This window comes from Dendrobates tinctorius, unplaced genomic scaffold, assembly GCF_039654945.1.
Source record: "Dendrobates tinctorius isolate UK_male_01 unplaced genomic scaffold, ASM3965494v1 ptg000157l, whole genome shotgun sequence".
Lineage (NCBI taxonomy): Eukaryota > Metazoa > Chordata > Amphibia > Anura > Dendrobatidae > Dendrobates > Dendrobates tinctorius.
Window position 1 is genome coordinate 13670690 of NW_027361824.1, and position 22579 is coordinate 13693268.

Genomic DNA, 22579 nt, shown 5'->3' on the forward strand with positions numbered 1-22579 from the left:
AGAAGACCCTGGTGGACCTATCTAGGCTTGTACAAGATTGATCTTACTACAGAGCGTTTATCCATCAAGCCGCAGGCCATTAAATAAAATATCTCTATCACTAATCCTAACCCAATCTCTCCTTAGCCCTAATCAAAGCTCTAAATCTAACCCTAATCCTAAACCAGTCCCTAACTCTAATTCTAGTTAAGTTTAGAAAAAGTGTGTATAACCAAAGGCCGGAGCGGAGCCGCCCCCCCCCACAGCGTGGACGGAGGCCGGCATGACGATGGTTTGGAGGAGGTAGGGGATATTCAATGAAGGGGTGGACTTTAGTGGGGTTGTATATAGGGACGGGTTGGGGATGGGGTCCGTTCAGTTTCCTCTCTCTGGGGTCAAGATTGGTCACCAACACTTATCATGTCAAGCGGGTCCTGGAGAGCTTGAGGGCTGCAGCATTTTCGCAGCCCCAGGGCTGGCTTGAGATGCAGGTGGCCAGGATCATCGGTGGGATCGCTGGGCCGGCTGGTGAATCTTCATCGTGGGAGCGGCGTCCATGGCGGGTGCGGCTTGCAGAGTAGCTTTCTCCTGATTCGGCTCCCCGGACCTCACGGAGGCGCAGAAGCCCCCTCAAGGTACCCTCCAGACTGGGCGCCGGTAAGATCACGGGCCAGCAGGCCCCGGCCTCGGAGGAATCCAACTGCCAGGCAGGGTCCAGCGGCGGTGACTAGGCTGCCGCCTCATAGTTTCAGGGCGGAGCCTGCCTCTTCGGCTCAGAGTGACAGCGGGACCAGAGCGGGCATAGCAACAGTGGGCGGTACGCAGGGTGGATCGGTCCTTTCATTCTCTGTGGCAGAGTGCTTTCCTGCTCCTGGGGGAACATATATGGCTGCCTCTTCTCCTGGGTGGTATGTGTCTCAGGGGGGCCTGTGCGCTGCAGGGTCATCAGCGCAGGCACAACCTGCTAACGATGGGCATCGGTCGGGACCACCTTTCCCCTCTATGGATCAGCTTCCCAGGACGCCGTAGTTACGGGGACGCCGGTGCCTGAGGATTTGGCAAGCCGGGGCAGCGTAGTGGATGGGCGTCTGGACCCAGGATTTCCAGCTTGAGGGCTAACACATCCCTTGCATCCTGGTGAGTATGTCTCTATGTCTGGTCCGTGTTCACAGATTTTGTCTTCTCCTGTCTTTAGTGGCAGTCAGGTTGGGGAAGTTAGTGCTAATGCTGGGGTGGGTGTTTCGGGGGATTTAGATAGTGTAGGTGTTAGGGATGTTCTGGCCAATGTGCAGGATTTGCTCACATGATTGGAACGTGGGGTGGGGGCGCCTGGGCATTTTGTGGCATGGGTGGGTCCACAGGTTAGTGGGTATGTTTGCGCATGTAGGGCGGTGGAGGTGCCGGGTTGGATTGCTGATCCCGTGTCAGTGTCGGTACAGACAGAGAAAGAAAAGGAGTGCAGAATTCATTTGGATGACAGGGTGCACTGGGAGGTCTATGTGTGTTTTGAAGGTCCATTGGGGGCGTACCTTAAAAAGGAGGTCAGGGAGAAAATTTGGAAGGACGAGTATGTTGAGATTTTTTCCCTGCTCCCTTTAGAGAAATTTAATTTAAATAAGTGTAAGAAGGATGACAGTAAGAAGGAAGAGGAGGAGAAGCGCAGGTGGCGTCTGGTCCCTCAGACGTTTGTCAATTGGCTTCAGCTTCAAGCATTTGCCATTTTGGCAAGCGTTATAGGTGAAAAGGCGCCGGAGAATTGCTCTGCATTATTTTGCTACCTGGACTCCATCAGTGAGGCCCATAGGGTCTATAGGAGGGCAGGTGTGGCTCAGGTATGATGAGAAGTTCCGGCAGAGGAAGGCCATACGGCCTGCGATTCGGTGGGATCAAAAAGATAGGTCTCTGGTTGCAGGTCATGGCACAATATAAGTTCGGCCACCCCTTTTACGGGGGGGTTGGGAGTGCCGGCCAAGTCAATAATCTGCCCAGCGTATCAGGGTCTGGGGGTCAAGCAGGTCAATTAGGGGGGCAAAAATTGGGCTTATGCTGGCAGTTTAACGACGGCCAGTGTAAGTTTGGAGCCAACAACAAATTTAAACATATCTGCTCGCACTGCAGTGGCTCCTTGCATGGAGCTGCCAAATGTTTCAAGAAAGTCAAGCCCAAAGCAGGGGGTGGTAATACCGAAGGGGGAGACACCAGTGAAGCTGGAAAAGATGGTCCCTTATCTAAATGGATATCCGGACAGGGGCAAAGCGGACTTGCTGCTTTCAAGATTTAAGGAATGTTTTGTAATCCCTGCTCCTCATTTTGCTATTCCCCGGAATCTCAAAAATCTTCGGTCAGCGGTGTTGTATGAGGATTTGGTTTCAGAGAAATTGGGCAAGGAGGTTGCTTTGGGTCATATGGTGGGTCCCTTTGCTGATCCTCCTTTTGAGGATTTGGTAGTTCCTCCTTTGGGGGTTGTGCCTAAGAAGGAGCCGAATAAGTTTCGGCTGATTCATCATTTGTCTTATTCTCGGGGGATGTCTGTGAACGACGTAATTGACCCGGAACTCTGTTGGGTGGTTTACGCATCTTTTGATGAAACAGCAATTTGGGCTAAGAAGTATGACAAGGGGGCTCTCATGGCTAAGACAGATATTGAATATGCATTTTGGTTGTTGCCGATTAATCCGGACAATGTTAAATTGTTGGGTTGTTATTGGAAAGGGGTTTTTTTTTGGTGGATAGGTGTTTGCCTATGGGCTGTTCTTTATCATGTGCCTTTTTGGAGCCATTCAGTTCCTTTTTAGAATGGGTGGTTTGGGATGTGTCAGGTTTTGATTCTATCATTCATTATTTGATTATTTGGATGATTTTTTGTGTGTGCTGGTCAGGCTGAGCCGGCGTTTTATCACAAGATTTTGAGAGCAATTGAATTGGTGGTCGAGTGTTTTGGGGTGCCATTGGCTTCAGGCAAAACGGAAAGTCCAAGTACGTGCTTGGGTTTTTTGGGGCACTGTTATTAACCCTATGAATTGGGAATTCAGATTGCCTGAGGAGAAGGTGATTGCGTTGAGGGAGGAGGTGTCTAGGGTGCGCCGGGTGGAAAAAAAACTATCCCTGCGGGATCTTCAGTCGCTGTTAGAGAAGCTTAATTTTGCGTGTCGTATTATGCCAATAGGGTGATTTTGAGTTCGAGCCCCTCACCCCTTTGTCCGGCTTTCAGTAGAGCACAGGGCGGATTCGGCGGTTTGGGACACATTTTTGGAAGAATACAATGGCCGTATATTGCTAATGGAAGAGGCGGTTAATAGTGGTACTTTGGATTTGTTCACGGATGCGGCGGGATGAAGTGGTTTTGGGGCCTATTTTCAAGGTCAGTGGTGTGCGGCACAATGGCCAGAGGATTGGGTTTCTTCAGGTTTGGTTCAAAAGTTTCCTATTTTAGTTGCTGTGCATCTGTGGAAACAGGAGTTTCGGGACAGGCGGGTGCAGTTCAACTGTGACAACATGGGGGTAGTATGTGCAATTAACGGTCTCACTGCGTCGTCACCCCCGCTTGTTCGTGTGCTTCGGCAGTTGGTCTTGACATGTTTGGCTTTGAATTCTCATGTGACAGCGTCTCATGTGCCAGGGATTCGGAATGCTATTGCTGACTCTCTTTCTCGTGGGACTGTTTTCGGTTGTTGGATCCAAAGGCGGAGGTCGAGGGGCTGGAGTGTCTGGAGGAGCTTTGGAATGTGGTCTCCGGGCTGCAGAGTCACTGACTAGGGCTTCAATGGCTCCCAGGACCTGGGTGGCTTACCAGACAGTATGGTATACTTGGGAGGGTTTGTTAGCAGCGAGCTAACCTAGTCGGCTGGCAGTGGATGATCAAGTGGGAATCTTGCTCTCGTGGTTGAGTCACGGGGCAGCGGATGGTTGGTCTTCAGCAAAGATTTCAAGCGTTATGGCAGCTCTGGTCTTTGATTTTAAGCTACGGGGCCAGCAGGATTCGATAAAGGCCTTTTTGGTGAAGCAGGCAGTGAAAGAGGTTCGCAGAAGTAAGAGTCAAGGGGTCATGAGGCGTCCGGTTTCCTTCAGTTTGTTGGAAAGGTTGGGGGGTGCTGGATTCTTTATGTTTGTCGGATTTTGAAGTTTGCCTTTTCAGGTTGGCTTTTTCCCTTGCCTTTTTTGGAGCTTTGAGAATGGGGGAACTGGTTTTGCCAAGCAAAAGGGTGATGGATGGACTTTTGGCTAGAGATGTTGTAGTTACATCCAGTGGTGTGGAGTTTTGTTTGTGAAGGTCAAAGACGGACCAGGAGGGCAGGGGTAGGCGGGTCGTGTTGGGATCTGTTAAAGATTCGTTGATGTGCACAGCTGTTTTGGGACTTTCAGCCCAGTCTGGAGGGTTCGTTGTTATGTTATGTGGATGGGTATTTCTTGTCCAGGTATCAGCTTACAGCTATACTTAGGCAGGCTGTCCACCTGTTGGGTTTAGACGAGTCTCGCTTTACACCTCACTCTTTCCGTAATGGGGCGGCAACGGAGGCAGCGTTGTATGGGTTAGGGGTCGAAGCTATCCAGCGTATTGGGGGGTGGCAGTCTAAATGTTATCGGAGTTACGTTAGGCCACAGGGGGTAGTTGGAGAGTTTAGTGGATGAAAGTTTTTTGTTTAAAGGTTTTGTTGTGATGTGTTTTAGAGCCTTGTGTTTCGTTTTTCAGGTTCCTCTTTGTTGATTGTATGGATTTTCGGCCATTCATATGTCCACTGGGGAGCCTTGCGAGCTGACGTGAGGAAGGAGGGTAGACAGCTTGGTTTTCCCAGGAACGCGGCGGTAGTCCAGTGGCTCGGTTTTAGGGGGACGGCCTGGAACAGTGCTCGGTTGGACAGAGCTCCGGATATCTTGGTTTTGCACGTGGGTGGTAACGATCTTGGGGTTGGGCTGTTCAGAAAGATGGTGAAAGATATCAAACACAATTTACTTGGGTTGTGGTTGTTATATTCTGGAATTACCGTTGTGTGGTCGGAAATCGTGCCACGCAAGCGCTGGCGGAATATGAGGTCACTTGTGAAGATCACTAAAGCCAGAATAAAGGTCAATAGGGCGGTTTAGTTTGTTTCCAGGAATGGGGGCGTTTCGGTGAGGCATTTTGAATTGGAAAAAGGGCAGGATGATTTTTGGTTGGCTGATGGGGTTCATTTGAGTGCAGTGGGTAGTGACATCTGAGCACTTGGTTTACAAGAAGGTATGGAGAGGGCCATAGCTTTTCGGTCTGGGCGGGTCTCGGGCCTTTGAAGTGTTCAAGGGCCCTCATTGTGATGGTTGGGGGGAGTCCTTGAAGTTGGTTGTAAATTGGTATGGGGGATCCATTGGGATATGGTTTTCTCTTTTTGGAGTTTAACATGGATTGGATCTGGTAAAATGTGGTGGGGAGTTTCAGCAAGGGTGTCGAATCCCCAGGAAATTCTAGTGAACAGTGGAATCCTTGAGGTTATGGTGCTCCCGAGCCAGTGGGGTAATGGCTGGGAGTAATTGTTGGTATTTTATGTTCACTTTATATTTTAGTAATCACCGGATTTTGGGAGCTTCAAGGACTCCTCCCAGCAAGGAGAAGAGCAAATGTTGTTCCTATCTTCAAAAAGGGGAAGAAGGTGGACCCAGGCAACTATAGGCCGCTGAGTCTGACTTCTATACCAGGAAAGATCTTTGAACAAATTATTAAAAAACATGTATGTCAATACCTGGATAAGAATGAAGTGATTAAACAGAGTCAGCATGGGTTTGTAACTAATAAGTCATGTCAGACTAACTTAATTTCCTTCTATGATGGAATCACTGATTGGGTGGATCAAGGAAATGCTGTAGATATAGTATATCTTGACTTCAGCAAAGCATTTGACAAAGTCTCTCATACAATCCTTATTGAAAAAATGACTAAGTATGGAATGGACAAGGCAACTGTTAGGTGGATTCATAACTGGCTTAGTGATCGGACCCAAAGAGTGGTCGTAAATGGCTGCACATCCAGTTGGAAGAATGTCTCAAGTGGGGTACCACAGGGCTCTGTCCTGGGCCCTGTATTGTTCAACATCTTTATCAACGATTTAGATGAAGGAATTGAGGGTAAACTGATTAAATTTGCTGATGACACAAAGCTAGGAGGGATAGCTAATACTAGAAAAGAGAGAGAGAGGATTCAAAAAGATTTAAATAAACTGGAGAAGTGGGCAGCAACTAACAGAATGGTTTTTAACAGGGAGAAATGCAAAGTACTACATCTGGGCAATAAAAATGAAAAAAGCATATATAGAATGGGAGGAATAGGGCTAAGTGACAGCACATGTGAAAAAGATTTGGGTATACTAATAGATCACAGACTGAATATGAGTCAACAGTGTGATGCAGCAGCAAAAAAGGCAAATGCAATTCTAGGATGTATTAACAGAAGCATACAGTCTAGATCACGTGAAGTCATTATTTCCCTCTACTCCTCTTTGGTCAGACCTCATCTGGAATATTGTGTCCAGTTTTGGGCACCACATTTTAAAAAAGACATCAACAAACTGGAGCAAGTTCAGAAAAGAGCGACCAGAATGGTGACCGGTCTGAAAACCCTGTCTTATGAGGAAAGGTTGCAGGATTTGGGAATGTTTAGTTTGCAAAAGAGAAGACTGAGAGGAGACTTAATAGCTGTCTACAAATATCTAAAGGGCTGTCACATTGTAGAAGGATCAACTTTATTCTCATTTGCACAAGGAAAGACTAGAAGCAATGGGATGAAACTGAATGGGAGGAGACACAGATTAGATATTAGAAAAAACTTTTTGACAGTTAGAGTGATCAATGAGTGGAACAGGCTGCCACGAGAAGTGGTGAGTTCTCCTTCAATGGAAGTCTTCAAACAGAGGCTGGACAAACATCTGACTGGGATGATTTAGCGAATCCTGCTTTGAGCAGGGGGTTGGACCAGATGGCCCAGGAGGTCCCTTCCAACTCTACGATTCTATGATTCTATGATTCTATGCATGAAAAACATTATTTATATTTCACTGTTTTATTGTTTGTTTGTTTAAATAAAGGCTGCTGTGGCCATAATTTTCCAAAGAAACTGGTGTCCCTGTTCTTTTTGGGGTATTACTCAAGGGGTGGTAGGAATAAATGGGAGGGGGGCAAATGGTTTAGTTTTATCCCCACAGATCTGGGACAGCTGTGTGAGAGACTTACTGCGTGAGAGATTTACTGGTATCGGTGGACACGCAGAGCAGCGCAAACCGAGCAGAGCCGCCATTCTGGTGACGGCAGCTGCTCAGAGAGACACGTGCACTTCATGACTGTGAGTACAGCGTCCGTGCCGCAAAGAGAAAGCCAAGTACTGGAGAGACATTTGCGGCCTACCTTGCCAGTCCACGTTGGACTCGGTCAGCGCTGCGACCCTGTTTGCTATGGCTGCACCAACTTATGGACAAGGGGCTCGGCAGAAGGTGCCGGAGACCGACCGCTGCCGCCAGAAGATGGACCGCTGTTTGCAGGACCCCACTGGAACAGCACCATGCCAGCCGTTGTTTAACCATTTACTCCCTGCGAGGAGTTAACCCCCTCTTAAATTAAAACTGTTAAATTTGCTAACCCCTGCACTTCCTTCTGGCTGTCACTGCATCCCGCAACATGCTTTCAGTTGGCATAGTCAGCAGAATGCAGTCCACAGGTACAGAGGTGGCAGACCAAGCCGTCATGCGTGCCCCAAGGGTCAGCTTACCGTTGGGGGCGATGCTTAGTTACCTCTCAAAGTTCATGGGGAGCAACATGATGTTGTGGGACTGGACTGAGAGTTAGGAGCATACTGCGGATATATCCTATGGCCCCTGTGCTGCAGGCAGAGATAGCATTAATGTCCCTAGACGGTGAGGCACGATATTCTATAATGTTCCGCCCCCCTCATGAACGGGACACGTTGACCAAGGTATTCCAGATCCTTGAGGAAATGCATGGAGATCCCACTGATGTTGGGGAACTGCGGATGCGCTTGTTCCACCTTGTTCAAAGAGAGGAGGGGGAGTCCGAGACCCAATTTATGAATGTGTTGCAAGAGATCCACGTGGTGATCCCTTAACGGGACAATGTGGGCATGGGACCTCCTGATGTAATTTTGAGAGACCAGCTTGTGGCAGACTTTACAGATGCACTGCTAAAGCAGGCCTTGCATGAGCACTTGCGGGCCAATCCGTGCATGTCCTTCCTGGAAATCGGGCTGGAAGCACGTGAGCAGGAGCAGGGGACCGCATCATTGGCAGGGATGGTCCGGAGCCTTGAAGTACCTACCCCGGAAGTGGCAGAGCCGGAGTGGTCCCGTGAATTACGGCAGGAAATGTGGAAAATGAGGACAGAAATAGGGAGCCTAAAGGAAGCCTTTGTTGCTACCTTGGAGTCCAATCCCATGCCCCGGGGTAACTTACGGCAAGAGATAAGTGAAGTTAGAGGAGAGATACGGAGCATAAGAGAAACTCCAGCAGCAGCCCCAGAATTTAATCCCATATTTTGGGATGAAGACTGATTACAGAGGAGGAATGCCTCTCTTGGAGGATGGCGATCCAGACCGAAGCGCCCACCAGACAGGCGCAGAAGTGAGTGTTGGGCTTGTGGAAAAATGAGACACCAGTCAAGGAGTTGCCCTACACGAGACCGCCGATGGTGAAGATTCGCTCACTCCTCAAAAAGGTCATGCTCACTGGAGAGAATGTTGCACCTGGAGGAGATGGTCCTTGGACAGGGATATCCGCCCCCGAGGAACAGAGTAGAGAGAGAAGGTCCGCCCTTCACAGAGTGACCATGGATAACGGACAGACACCTGGGACAAATGGTACGGTGAGCAGAGGGGAGTCTCACCCAGACAAGACATAGCCTCGATGTCAGACACTGAGAAGTGAGGGAGAAGGCGTCATTTGCCTACAGCGAGATGTCTGCATTACTCAGGCGAGTGGAGGTGAATCGGCTGGAGCCGGAGTGCGCCAAGAAAGTCAAAGATGATGACAACCCCAGTGAAGAGGAGGTAGGTCTCACACCTAGTGCACAGTCGGATGACTTAGTGGAGGAAGACATTGAATGCCATGGAGAAGAGCCCGATGTTGAAATTCTGAATGAGATACCTGAAGTTCTGAGTACTCCTGAAGCAAAAATTCTAGAGGTGCCTCAAAGTACTCATTGTGACCATGCTGGTGTTCCGCCCATGCAGTATACGCAGAATCATTCTCTTTGTCAAAACGAAGTGCAGAAATGGGTGTGAAAACTGTGGGAATCTGGCCCACCTCCAAAGAACATAAAGGGGCACAAAGAGTCCTCGCCGGTGGAATGGTGAGCTAAAGGAGAGGGAGAGTTTAAGAAGGAAGACCAGGCTGCAGGTGACTGCATCATGCTGGGTCCAGAACTGATGAGGCTGCATCCCATGTTGCCTGGGGGAAAGAATAGGGGACAGGACAGGCCACATGACCCTGGAAGATGGGGGTATGGCTAAGCCAGGCAGTGAGGAGAAAGCGCATGAAGAAAGAGTCAGTTTCCCACTGGCAGTGAGTGTGGTACTAGCAGGTACGCAGGATGCAGTGACGAGACGCGAGACGGTCTTGTGATTTTGGTAACAACTTTTATAGGTTTATAGGTAACTATCCGCAGGGATAGTCTAAGCAACGGAACAAAATAACAGGAATTGTCCTCCCAGGGACTCAATACAAGCAAACACGGAAATATAAGAACACGGCTACGTCCGGCAAAGCCAGTCACTATAGGGCCGCGCTATGGCCGACTACGGGTCCTTAACTATATAGTGTCACTTAACCGAATTGAAGTCCCTCGGCGTCCTGGACGTTGGTTCTCCGGCGTAGCAGCCGCTGGACCCAGCCGCTGAAGATCTGTCACAGACTTCGAGCGTTCCGACGCTCTGGTGAAGCAGGGGCACGACAGGCCCCGGAGGAGTCCTTGGACAGATGGGCTGCAGCCCCCAGATTGGGACAAACAGCGGCGATGAGGGGTGGCGGCTGGCAGGCCACCTGCGCAGCCAGCGACTGCAATGGAGGACCCTTGCCGCGGACTGGAGCGGGACCGTGGTGGCCAACGGCACTGAACTAGCTGCGGCCATGGGTAGAAGTGGGGCGGCTGAGGTGAGGCGGCAATGGCCTCTGGGACCCGTGGGTAGGCCGCAGCCGCGGGCTGACATGAGGTGGCAACGGCCGCGAGTGACCGCGGGCAGGCCGCAGCCGCGGGCTGGAGTAAGGCGGCAGCGGCTGCTGGTAACCGCGGGCAGGCCGCAGCCGCGGTCTGGAGTAAGGCGGCAGCGGCCGCTGGTCGATGAGAGGCAGCGGTTCTCGGACTGTCGTCTCGGCGCCGTCCCACTGATGTCCAGGGGGAGTGTCTCTCCTGCCTCTGGCCTCCTTCCTGGCTCCGGTGAGTAGCTCTGGCTCTCAGTCGCTCCCACGGTCTCCTGCCGGTCGCTCCCACGGTCTCCTTATCCTTCTGTCCCGTTCTGATGACTCACTCTGACTCATTCCCCGCCCCTTTTATACCTGCTCCTCCCCCAGCCCGTCTGTCAGTCTTACCAGTCTGTCCCTGAACTCTGTCCACCGGAAACTGTTTCCCCCAGAACCTAGGTGACGGTCCCCTTGGTTCCGACCTGGACACTCGGCGGGGACCCTCTCTCCCACATGAGAGCGGAGGCAGGTGTGCGGCACGCTCCGCAGCAAGAGAGGCAGTGTGGAGCCGTGCTCCAGCAGAACTTCAGCGGGCGCTCCAGTGAGACAGTGTGTGTGTGCAGAGCGCCGTGTGCCCAGCTGTGCAGAGTGCAGTGCTCGCGCGGAAGAGCGGGGGGCCAGGTGCAGGATCCTGATGTGTATTCCGCAAGACTGATAGACGCACATCAGCACCCGTGTTGGTCAGAGTACTCCGAGTGAGAGTTGGTTGGGAAAAGCTCCCGGCCGCAGAGCACAGATCTGGGACAGCTGTGTGAGACACTTACTGCGTGATTTACTGGTATTGGTGGACGCGCAGAACAGCGCAAACCGAGCAGAGCCGTGCAGAGCAGCAGCCATTCAGGTGACAGCAGCTGCTCAAAGAGAGACACGTGTGCTCCGTGACTGTGAGTACAGCGTACGGGCCACATAGAGAAAGCTGAGTACTGGACAGACATTTGTGGCCTACCTGGACTCGATGTCAGTGCTGCGACCCTGTCTGCTATGGCCGCACCAACTTATGGACTAGAGGCTCAGTGGAAGGTGCCAGAGACCGACCGCTGCCGCCAGAAGATGGACCTTTGTTTGAAGGACCCCACTGGAACAGCACCGCGCCAGCCGTTGTTGGCTCCACTGCCTTCAAAGCTTCATTTGTGGACTGGGAAGCCTCTGACACGATAAGTGATTTAAAGAACTGCTAGTATCTTGTTTATTGCTCATTAACTTTGCCTATTGCTTGCCATTGATCTGTTTAACCCTCATTTAACCATTTATCTCCCTGCAAGGCGTTAACCCACTGTTGAATTAAAACTGTTAAAGCTGTTAACCCTTGCTCTGCCTTCTATCGGTCACTGCATCCTGCCACCTGCTTTCACACTCACATACTGCGCTGCTCTCTCCCCTGCGCTCATATACGGCGCCTCTATCTCCCCCGTGCTCTCATACTGCGCTGCTATCTCTCCCGTGCTCTCTTCTTCCCCCCAGCAGGATATATTTTTTGTCTTCCTTCTTCATGGACCTGAAATATGGGAAGAGATCGGAAGTGAATTCTCCTCACTGCTGAGCATTTGGTGCAGGGTAGCAGGAAGTGGTCTCATCATCCAGGACCACCAGGTTAGTGTAGGCACAGTCTGTCCTTTCTGGCAAGGGCATAACAATCGGGGTCGCAGAGGATGAGTTCGTGACCGGGCAATTGCGGGTGGTGTCCCACCGATAACAATTTCACTTGGATGTGTGTCCTTGGATGCATATTTAGGTGAAATGTAGTGCGGCGCAGAGACCCGCCTAGTTCCTGTGCTGCAATACACCCTGTTGGCTAATCAGTTCAGCGCATGGCAGGGACATTATAACAAAATGGGAACATTATACTACGATGAGGGACATTATACCAGGATGACTAACATTAAACCAGAATGACGACATTATAACAGGATGGGGACATTACAGCAAGATGGGGCATTATAACAGTGTGGGGACATTATACTTTGATGTAGTAAATTACACCAGGAAGGGGCCCGGGATGGGGGAGATTATTGCAAGAAGGAGCCAGGACAGATATTATTACATGGGGGTGTAAACGTATGTCCAGGGACGGACACAGACTGTAGTGGGCCCCTGTGCAAGAAATTTTTCATGCCCCCCGCCCTTCATAGGGCAACAAAGTTATTTGTTGCTATCTAATATTGAGGCTATGCAGGGCTGGATATAATATCTGTACAGAATATAATGTAACCCCCCTATAGAATATAATGCGGTCCCCCCCATATAGTATAATGCAACCCCCTCATAGGATGTAATTCAGCCCCTTATATAGTATAATGTAGCCCCTCCATAGAATACAATCTAGCCCTCCTCATATAGTATAGTGCAGCCCCCATAGAATATAATAAATATAATACAGCCCCATATAGAATATAATGTAGCCCCAAATAGAATATAATACCGCCCACCTCCCCATAGAATATAATGTAGCCCCCCATGTTATATAACACAGCCTCCCCCTATAGAATATAATGTAAAATGTACCCCCCATGGTATATAACACAGCCGCATAGTATATAGCTCAGCACCACATGGCATATAGCTCAGCACCACATGGTATATAGCCCAGCACCACCATGGTATACAGCCCACCATGGTATACAGCACAGCATGGCATGTAGCCCACCATGGTATAATACAGCCCAGCATGGTATAATACAGCCTAGCATGGTATATTGCCCCCCCAGAATGGTATAATGCAGCCCAGCATGGTATATAGCCCCCCAAAATGGTATAGTACAGCCCAGCATGGTATATCGCCCCCCCCAGAATGATATAATACAGCCCAGGATGGTATATAGCCCCCCAGAATGGTATAATACAGCCCAGCATGCTATATAGCCCCCCAGCATGGTATATAGCCCCCCCTAGCATGGTATAATACAGCCCAGCAAGAAATAATACAGCCCAGCATGGTATATAGCCCCCAGCATGGTATAGCACAGCCCAGCATGGTATATAGCCCCCCCAGCAGGGCATAATACAGCCCAGCATGGTATATAGCCCCCCCAGCAGGGCATAATACAGCCCAGCATGGTATATGGCCCCCAGGAGGGTATAATACAGCCCAGTATGGTATATAGCCCCCCAGCATGGTATAATGCAGCCCAGCATGGTATATAGCCCCCCCCAGCATGGTATAATACAGCCCAGCATAGTAAATAGCCCCCCAGCATGGTATAATACAGCCCAGCATGGTATATAGCCCCCCCAGCAGGGTATAATACAGCCCAGCATGGTATATGGCCCCCAGGAGGGTATAATACAGCCCAGCATGGTATAATACAGCCCAGCATGGTATATAGCCCCCCCAGCATGGTATAATACAGCCCAGCATGGTATATAGCCCCCCAGCAGGGTATAATACAGTTCAGCATGGTATATAGCCCCCAAGCATGGTATAATACAGCCCAGCATGGTATATAGACCCCCAGCATGGTATAATACAGTCCAGCATGGTATATAGCCCCCCCAGCAGGGTATAATACAGCCCAGCATGGTATATAGCCCCTCCAGCAGGGTATAATACAGTTCAGCATGGTATATAGCCCCCCCAGCATGGTATAATACAGCCCAGCATGGTATAATACAGCCCAGCATGGTATATAGCCCCCCCAGCATGGTATAATACAGCCCAGCATGGTATATAGCCCCTCCAGCAGGGTATAATACAGTTCAGCATGGTATATAGCCCCCCAGCATGGTATTATACAGCCCAGCATGGTATATAGCCCCCCAGCATGGTATAATACAGTCCAGCATGGTATACAGCCCCCCCAGCATGGTATAATACAGCCCAGCATGGTATATAGCCCCCCAGCAGAGTATAATACAGCCCAGCATGGTATATAGCCCCCCCAGCAGGGTATAATACAGCCCAGCATGGTATATTGCCCCCAGGAGGGTATAATACAGCCCAGTATGGTATATAGCCCCCCCAGCAAGGTATAATGCAGCCCAGCATGGTATATAGCCCCCACAGCATGGTATAATACAGTCCAGCATGGTATATAGCCCCCCCCGTATGGTATAATACAGCCCAGCACGGTATATAGCCCCCCAAGCATGGTATAATACAGCCCAGCCTGGTATATAGCCCCCCCAGCATGGTATAATACAGCCCAGCATGGTATATAGCCCCCCCAGCATGGTATAATACAGCCCAGCACGGTATATAGCCCCCCCAGCATGGTATGACACAGCCCAGCATGGTATATAGCCCCCCCAGCATGGTATAATACAGTCCAGCATGGTATATAGCCCTCCAGCATGGTATAATACAGCCCAGCATGGTATATAGCCCCCCCAGCATGGTATATAGCCCCCCCAGCATGGTATAATGCAGCCCAGCATGGTATATAGCCCCCCCAGCAAGGGAATAATACAGCCCAGCATGGTATATAGCCCCCACAGCATGGTATAATACAGCCCAGCATGGTATATAGCCCCCCCAGCATGGTATAATGCAGCCCAGCATGGTATATAGCCCCCCAGCATGGTATAATACAGTCCAGCATGGTATATAGCCCTCCAGCATGGTATAATACAGCCCAGCATGGTATATAGCCCCCCCAGCATGGTATATAGCCCCCCCAGCATGGTATAATGCAGCCCAGCATGGTATATAGCCCCCCCAGCACGGTATAATACAGCCCAGCATGGTATATAGCCCCCCCAGCATGGTATAATACAGCCCAGCATGGTATAATACAGCCCAGCATGGTATATAGCCCCCCCCAGCACGGTATAATACAGCCCAGTATGGTATATAGCCCTCCCCAGCACGGTATAATACAGCCCAGCATGGTATAATACAGCCCAGCATGGTATATAGCCCCCCCAGCATGGTATGATACAGCCCAGCATGGTATATAGCCCCCCCAGCATGGTATAATACAGCCCAGTATGGTATATAGCCCCCCAGCATGGTATAATACAGCCCAGTATGGTATATAGCCCCCCCCAGCACGGTATAATACAGCCCAGCATGGTATAATACAGCCCAGCATGGTATATAGCCCCCCCAGCATGGTATGATACAGCCCAGCATGGTATATAGCCCCCCCAGCATGGTATAATACAGCCCAGCATGGTATATAGCCCCCCCAGCATGGTATAATACAGCCCAGCATGGTATAATACAGCCCAGCATGGTATATAGCCCCCCCAGCATGGTATGATACAGCCCAGCATGGTATATAGCCCCCCCAGCATGGTATAATACAGCCCAGCATGGTATAATACAGCCCAGCATGGTATATAGCCCCCCCAGCATGGTATGATACAGCCCAGTATGGTATATAGCCCCCCCAGCATGGTATAATACAGCCCAGTATAGTATATAGCCCCCCCCAGCACGGTATAATACAGCCCAGCATGGTATAATACAGCCCAGCATGGTATATAGCCCCCCCAGCATGGTATGATACAGCCCAGCATGGTATATAGCCCCCCCAGCATGGTATAATACAGCCCAGCATGGTATATAGCCCCCCCAGCATGGTATAATACAGCCCAGCATGGTATATAGCCCCCCCAGCATGGTATAATACAGCCCAGCATGGTATAATACAGCCCAGTATGGTATATAGCCCCCCCAGCATGGTATGATACAGCCCAGCATGGTATATAGCCCCCCCAGCATGGTATAATACAGCCCAGCATGGTATATAGCCCCCCCAGCATGGTATAATACAGCCCAGTATGGTATATAGCCCCCCCAGCATGGTATAATACAGCCCAGCATGGTATAATACAGCCCAGCATGGTATATAGCCCCCCCAGCATGGTATGATACAGCCCAGCATGGTATATAGCCCCCCCAGCATGGTATAATACAGCCCAGCATGGTATATAGCCCCCCCAGCATGGTATAATACAGCCCAGCATGGTATGATACAGCCCAGCATGGTATATAGCCCCCCCAGCATGGTATGATACAGCCCAGCATGGTATATAGCCCCCCCAGCATGGTATGATACAGCCCAGCATGGTATATAGCCCCCCCAGCATGGTATAATACAGCCCAGTATGGTATATAGCCCCCCCAGCATGGTATGAAACAACCGAGCATGGTATATAGCCCCCCCAGCATGGTATGATACAGCCCAGCATGGTATATAGCCCCCCCAGCATGGTATAATACAGCCCAGCATGGTATATAGCCCCCCAGCATGGTATGAAACAACCGAGCATGGTATATAGTCCCCCCAGAGTGGCCCCACGGTCCAGTACTCACACTGATTTAAAAAACAAAAAAACAACACACTCCTCATCTTCTCCTGGTGCCCGCGCTGCTCCCGGCTCCTGTCTCCTCTCCTGCACTGCCTGATACACAGTGAGAGAGCGATGACGTCATCGCGCACCCACTGTGTCAGAGGCAGAGAGGGGAATGATGGGAGAGGGAGCGTCAGCTGACGCTCTCTCCTCCATCATTGCCTCTTTCAATGCGGGGGGGTGTAGAGTCGGCGCTGGGGGCAGTCGGCCCCCCCATAGCGGCTGCATGATGTGCCGCTGGCTGGGGGCCCCTGGGGGACTGGGGGCCCTAGGCAGCTGCCTGCCCCTAACGCCGGCCCTGCTCAGGAGGAGTCAGACCCTCTCCCGCCACCTCCCACAGCGCTGCTCTCCTCCTTGCGCTACACATGGCTATTTTGAATTTTGAAATAATTAGCCATGCGGTGCTGGAGGGGAGGCGCCCCCTCTCCCCTGGGGCCCCCTTCGATGGGCGGTAGGTCCGCCCCTGCGTATGTCTTTCAAGGATCTAGAACGTTACAAGTACCCATATATCTGACCAACATGCAGGTTGGGGCCCAGGTACAAATTTTGCACCAGAACCCAATGGACTCTAGTGAACCCATTGCTCCCTGAGCTTGTAGGTCTGTTTGTGCCAGCCGGATTCGATGCCCAGATTGGGGTCACGGAGTCTGAGTATATACCGGCTCAGGATCTGGTGGTCTCTGGGGTCCGGGAGTTTCTCCAGATATGGGCCCAGTCTGTAGTCTTTCTGTAAACTCTGGTACATGGTCATTTTCTGTGAGGTGATGATATTGTTCCTCCAGTCCTTGATATAACTCTTGGACTTTCATTGGTGCAGATGTTGAAGAGCGTTGAACCAATTAGAGGCCATCAGCTGATTTTGGCATGCCCGTAACGGGTGGTGCATGACAGTGACATCACGGACAGGCAGTGTTGGATTTGGCAAAGTAAGCTAGCGCAGTCTATGGAAGAGAACGGCGCATGTCGTAGAACCAATAAGAAGTCAAAGACAGGGGACATTAAACTAGGAAGGGGCCCAGGATGAGGGACATTAACACAGGAAGGGGCCAGGATGGGATTATTACTGGAAGGGACCAGAATGGGGGACATTATTACAGGAATGTCCAGGACGGGATACATTAATATACAAAGGGGCCAAGGATAGGGAGCTTTATTACTGGAAGGAAGGGGCCAGGATGGGGGGCATTATTACTGGGAGGTGCCAGAATGGGGGATATTATTACAGGAAGGTCCAGGGTGGGATACATTAATACACAAAGGGGCCAAGGATAGGGGACTATTACAGGAAGGGTCCCAGGATGGGGGATATTACAGGAAGGAGCCCAGGATGGGAGTCATTATAACTGGAAGGGGCCCAGGATGAGGGACATTATTACAGGAAGGGTCCCAGGAAGGGGGGACATTATTACAGGAAGGGGCCCAGGATGGGGGATATTATTACATGAAGGGTCCCAGGATGGGGGACATTATTACAGGAAGGGGCCCAGGATGGGGGATATTATTACCGGAAGGGTCCCAGGATGGGAGTCATAACTGGAAGGGTCCCAGGATGGGAGTCATTATAACTGGAAGGGGCCCAGGATGAGGGACATTATTACAGGAAGGGTCCCAGGATGGGGGATATTATTACAGGAAGGGTCCCAGGATGGGGGGACATTATTACAGGAAGGGGCCCAGGATGGGGGATATTATTACATGAAGGGTCCCAGGATGGGGGGACATTATTACAGGAAGGGACCCAGGATGGGGGATATTATTACGGGAAGGGTCCCAGGATGGGAGTCATTATAACTGGAACGGTCCCAGGATGGGAGTCATTATAACTGGAAGGGGCCCAGGATGAGGGACATTATTACAGGAAGGGGCCCAGGATGGGGGATATTACAGGAAGTGTCCCAGGATGGGGGGACATTATTACAGGAAGGGGCCCAGGATGGGGGATATTATGGGGGATATTATTACAGGAAGGTCCAAGGCGGGGTACATTAATATACAAAGGGGCCAAGGATAGGGGACAATATTACAGGAAGGATCCCAGGATGGGAGTCATTATAACTGGAAAGGGCCAAGGATGAGGGACATTATTACAGGACGGGGCCAGGATGGGGAACATTGTTACAAGAAGGGTCCCATGATGGGAGACATTAATACATGACGGGGACAGATATGTCTTTATAGAATCTATTATCTATCTATCTATTATCTATCCAGGAAAAAGAAAACAAAGCAGAATCAATGTGGGTGCCGACCTCCGGATACACCAGCAATCAGATCCCAAAATACAACTAGGAAAAACGGAGATAGCAAATCCTTCAATAAACCTTCACAATAATAATATTCATTTAACTCCCGAGGTATGCAACATTTCGTCTCTAACACGGAGCCTTTCTCAAGTGATACCTATCATCCATCCATCTTTTTGTCTGTATTCGCTTCTTTCCTTCCGTCCTGATTCTCCCACAACCTTTTTTTTCCTATTCCCTTCCAATAATTAAGTGTAGAATGAAAATTACCCAGCTGCGCTCTGATTGGCTGTTGCCGTGGTAACGGTCTCGGTGTAGTTTTCTCCGTGACATAACAACAGAGCTGTTTCTCCATTAATCGCCGCGGTCGGGTGTATTCACATCATCGGGGATCATTAATTAGATGTGTTATAATATATGACGTTATCTGCTGCAGTTAAAGGGACAGCGCCGCTAATATCATGGGACGCCGCGATGACATCATCTGAATAAAAAAAGCAACCTCTGTGAAATTGGGATAGAAATGTATCTATTTGTCTTGTCCATTGTCTGAACATTCCGGACCTTGATGCTTTGCGGCAGTCAGAGCCGCCTGCCCACTTCCTCTAGTGTGGGCGGGTCTTGTTAAATGGTGCATTATGGGAAAATTAAGGGTTTATTCTTTGCCACATCATTGGCTAGAAATTCCAAATTCCAGTAAAAACTCATAACGATAAATTACATCTAATATAAGACTATTTAACAAGGCACGACACCCGAGACAGGTCCCTTCTATATGTCATAGCCGGGCTATCCTCCCTTCACTGCGGCAGCCATTTTTCTACATAGAGCCGACCATGGAAAAAAAAAAAGTCTAAAAGGGATTTTCCCAGAATAAAAAATTAATACAACATTTTGATCCGTGCCCCCTCCACCTCTATAAACCCCCATGGGTGCAGAGCTATTGTCACCCATAGGGATGTAGTCACGTGACAAAGTCACATGACCGTAGAACATGACATCCCTAAGGATGACGTGATGTAACCCGTTACTCTCCACAAGGATAAAAACAGGAAGATTTTGTATTAATGTTATTATTGGTAAAGAATATATATAATAATGCATCAATCTAAAAAAAAAAAAAATAATTTTTGGAAAAATTGCTTTAACCTGCAAGTTTAGACACGTAAGGATCAGGGTGTAGGGATCCCTAATTTTCAGTAGAATTTTGCTAAAGTTCTCCTACGAATAAATGAAAATATATAGTTAAATATTATTATTAAAAAAATGAACATTTATATTAAATGATAATTAATATTATTACTATTTTTTTTAAAAAATGAATTTTTATATTAAATGTATTTTAAAATAATAGATTTAATATGATACAGTAACATTTTGAAAAAAAAATTTTTTTTTACGAAAATATCATACATATCATTAGACCCTGATATCTGCATGCACGGAGAATTATACGGGTGCCACGAACTCCGACAATCGACAGCTGCAGTTCTATGCAACCAAATATTTACACTAATGAATGAAACATTGTAACCGGACGTCTCCGACCGATTGTTATAAGGGGCGCCATCCTCACCTGTAGGAGGACCTTGCTCCGTGGTCCTCCATCCCTTGACTTTGCAGTGGGCTCACTGCCTCCTTGGATGTTGGATTGGCACTGGTTAATAATTCTCGGTGCTGGATGACTTTACTTTCCTCTACTACCGATACCAAAATCTCAGGGGTGACGTTATAGGCAATGGCTACCCTCCCCGCTATTTCGGCATCAATTATCCTCTTCTCCACAGGTGGTAAGATAGAACCCATGAAATCTTTCTTCTTTCTATCCTCAATGGGAGGGATGTAGACCGGACCTTGGATGGGTTTCGGAATCCAAGGGTGGTCACCTTGACGAGGGATTGGCCATGACCTGTAATCTTTCTTGTATTGGGTTTCTCTTTCTAGAGGAGCTTCGGAGGGCAGATATTCACTCCTTGGTTTGCAGCTTTGCTCGGGATTTGCTTTCCAGGGTTTGAAATCTTGTCTCATCACCGAACCCCTGGTAGACTCCAATCTCCTAGAGTAGTCCCTGGATGACCTAGACTGGCCTCCATAGTAGGAATCTGCCAGCGGTGGCTGAGTTTCTATGGCAGCAGACCCAGGGCGTGGTGGCTGGCTAAGATGAGGTCCATCTGTCACTTCCGAATATTTGGAAAACATTAAAGGGACGGCAATGTCCCCCTTGTCTTGTTTATTCCCAAAGCGGGCAATGCAACACGCCCGGGTTACACAAGGCCATGCCATTTTTTAACAACCTTGAGAATTCCGATCTCCCAATTAATGAGTCGCTTATATATTTTTTTTTTTCTTAATTATTGCTCCTTGCAGATAGTTCTGTTGCTGTGATCGAGGAAGCCAAGAAATTCTATGAGATAGAAGAAAAAAAAAATCTTGTAGATCCCTCAAGTGTAAACAGATTTTTTTTGTTGTTGTTCCTTTCTCTGTGGATCTACAAGGCGAGTTCCGAGTGAAGGATTCCAGCGGTCGGTCTCATGCCTCTTCCCTCTTGATTAGTAAAAGGTTAATAATTTTGCATCCAGTGACCTCTAGCCGTAGTCGGAAGAAGAAGAAGAAGAAATCCGGAGAACATCTCGAAAAGGGAGGACCCCACCCACCTTGCTCTCTGCATCCCCAGATGCCAAGGAAAAAAAGAAGAGTGAGAAGAGCGAGAGGGGGAGGAGAATATAATGCTGGCGAAAAGATTCCCACTATGCAGCACCTAAAATGTAATATCAAAGGAGGGCGAGAGCGAGCAAAGGAAGGGAGGAAAAGGGGGGGGGGAGTGCGGTGCATTTAACCCTTAATGGCCAGGTACACCACATCTGGCGTATGCACCAATCACTGGACGGCTGAACACTGCAAGAGGCGCGGAGGGTGCAGCACTTATCTATTGCATAGTATCCATCATTACCAATCCACCAGACCCTATACACATCTATGTGCCTATTCCATCGCTGGTGTAGGAAAATCTTATTATCTCTTTTGCAATACTCCTTACAACCAGTAGGGTGGATTTCAGCACTAGAGTCTGTGGACAGTGCCCATCACATCTCGGCTTCCATTATCAGGTTACACTTCTCTTTTTTTTTTAATCTAAAGGATTTAATTAATCATGATTATCTTCTTACACCCATTCATAACGACGAATTGATTCACGCAGGTGCCGGTAATCTCAAACTTAGCGTCTTACTCCATTTGCTCCGCGCTTGGAAAGGCCATTTTTTTTTTTGTACATTTTTTGCTACATTTTAATATGAGTTCGTCATCTAAATTTAAAGCAAAATTCAGAATTTTTATCATTTATGTTGACTTTTTACTTAATAAAAAAAAAAATCTGTATTTTTTTTTTTGCATGGAGTAAATGCTTAATCCTGATGGTTGGTTGGTTGTTAGGGAGTCATTGTGACATGTTTACCATAAATTGGGAAATATTCCCTAGTGTACAGGGGCTATAATGGAATAAGGCCCTTTCTTTCTGCTAATTCTGTTACTTTTTTCTTTTTGGGGGGGGGGAGGATTATCCATAGGGCTTGAGGCTTTTCTCTTTTTTTTTTGTGTATGGTAATTAAAAAAAAGTAACTCTATAAAAAAATAAGTAATAAATATGTAATTAGAAACAAAATAATCCTCTCATTAATCCTAAAACACTAATAAAAAAAATATTTAACAAAACCATTAAGTAGTAAAAAAATAAACAAATATATCATTAGAAAAAAATAATCCTATCATTAGTCATAAAACAGTAATAAAAAATAATTAACAAAATTATTAAATAAAAAAAAAGTAAAAAATAAACAAATCTATAATTAGAAAAAAATA

At 48.6% G+C, this 22579-nt stretch overlaps 1 protein-coding gene across 2 annotated transcripts in view; it reads right to left on the minus strand.

Annotated features, from left to right (window-relative positions):
• The window catches only part of MAP6 (microtubule associated protein 6), a 62669-nt gene that overhangs the window by 37553 nt on the left and 2537 nt on the right, over positions 1-22579 (minus strand). The window contains exon 1 of one of the 2 annotated variants that reach the window (XM_073548603.1): positions 20298-21535. The exons of the other annotated variant lie outside the window; for it this stretch is intronic. Coding sequence (XP_073404704.1) covers positions 20298-21004 — 707 coding nt within the window. The 5' untranslated portion in view covers positions 21005-21535. Of the gene's footprint in view, positions 1-20297; positions 21536-22579 lie in introns of those variants that run through there. 2 annotated transcript variants of the gene reach the window in all.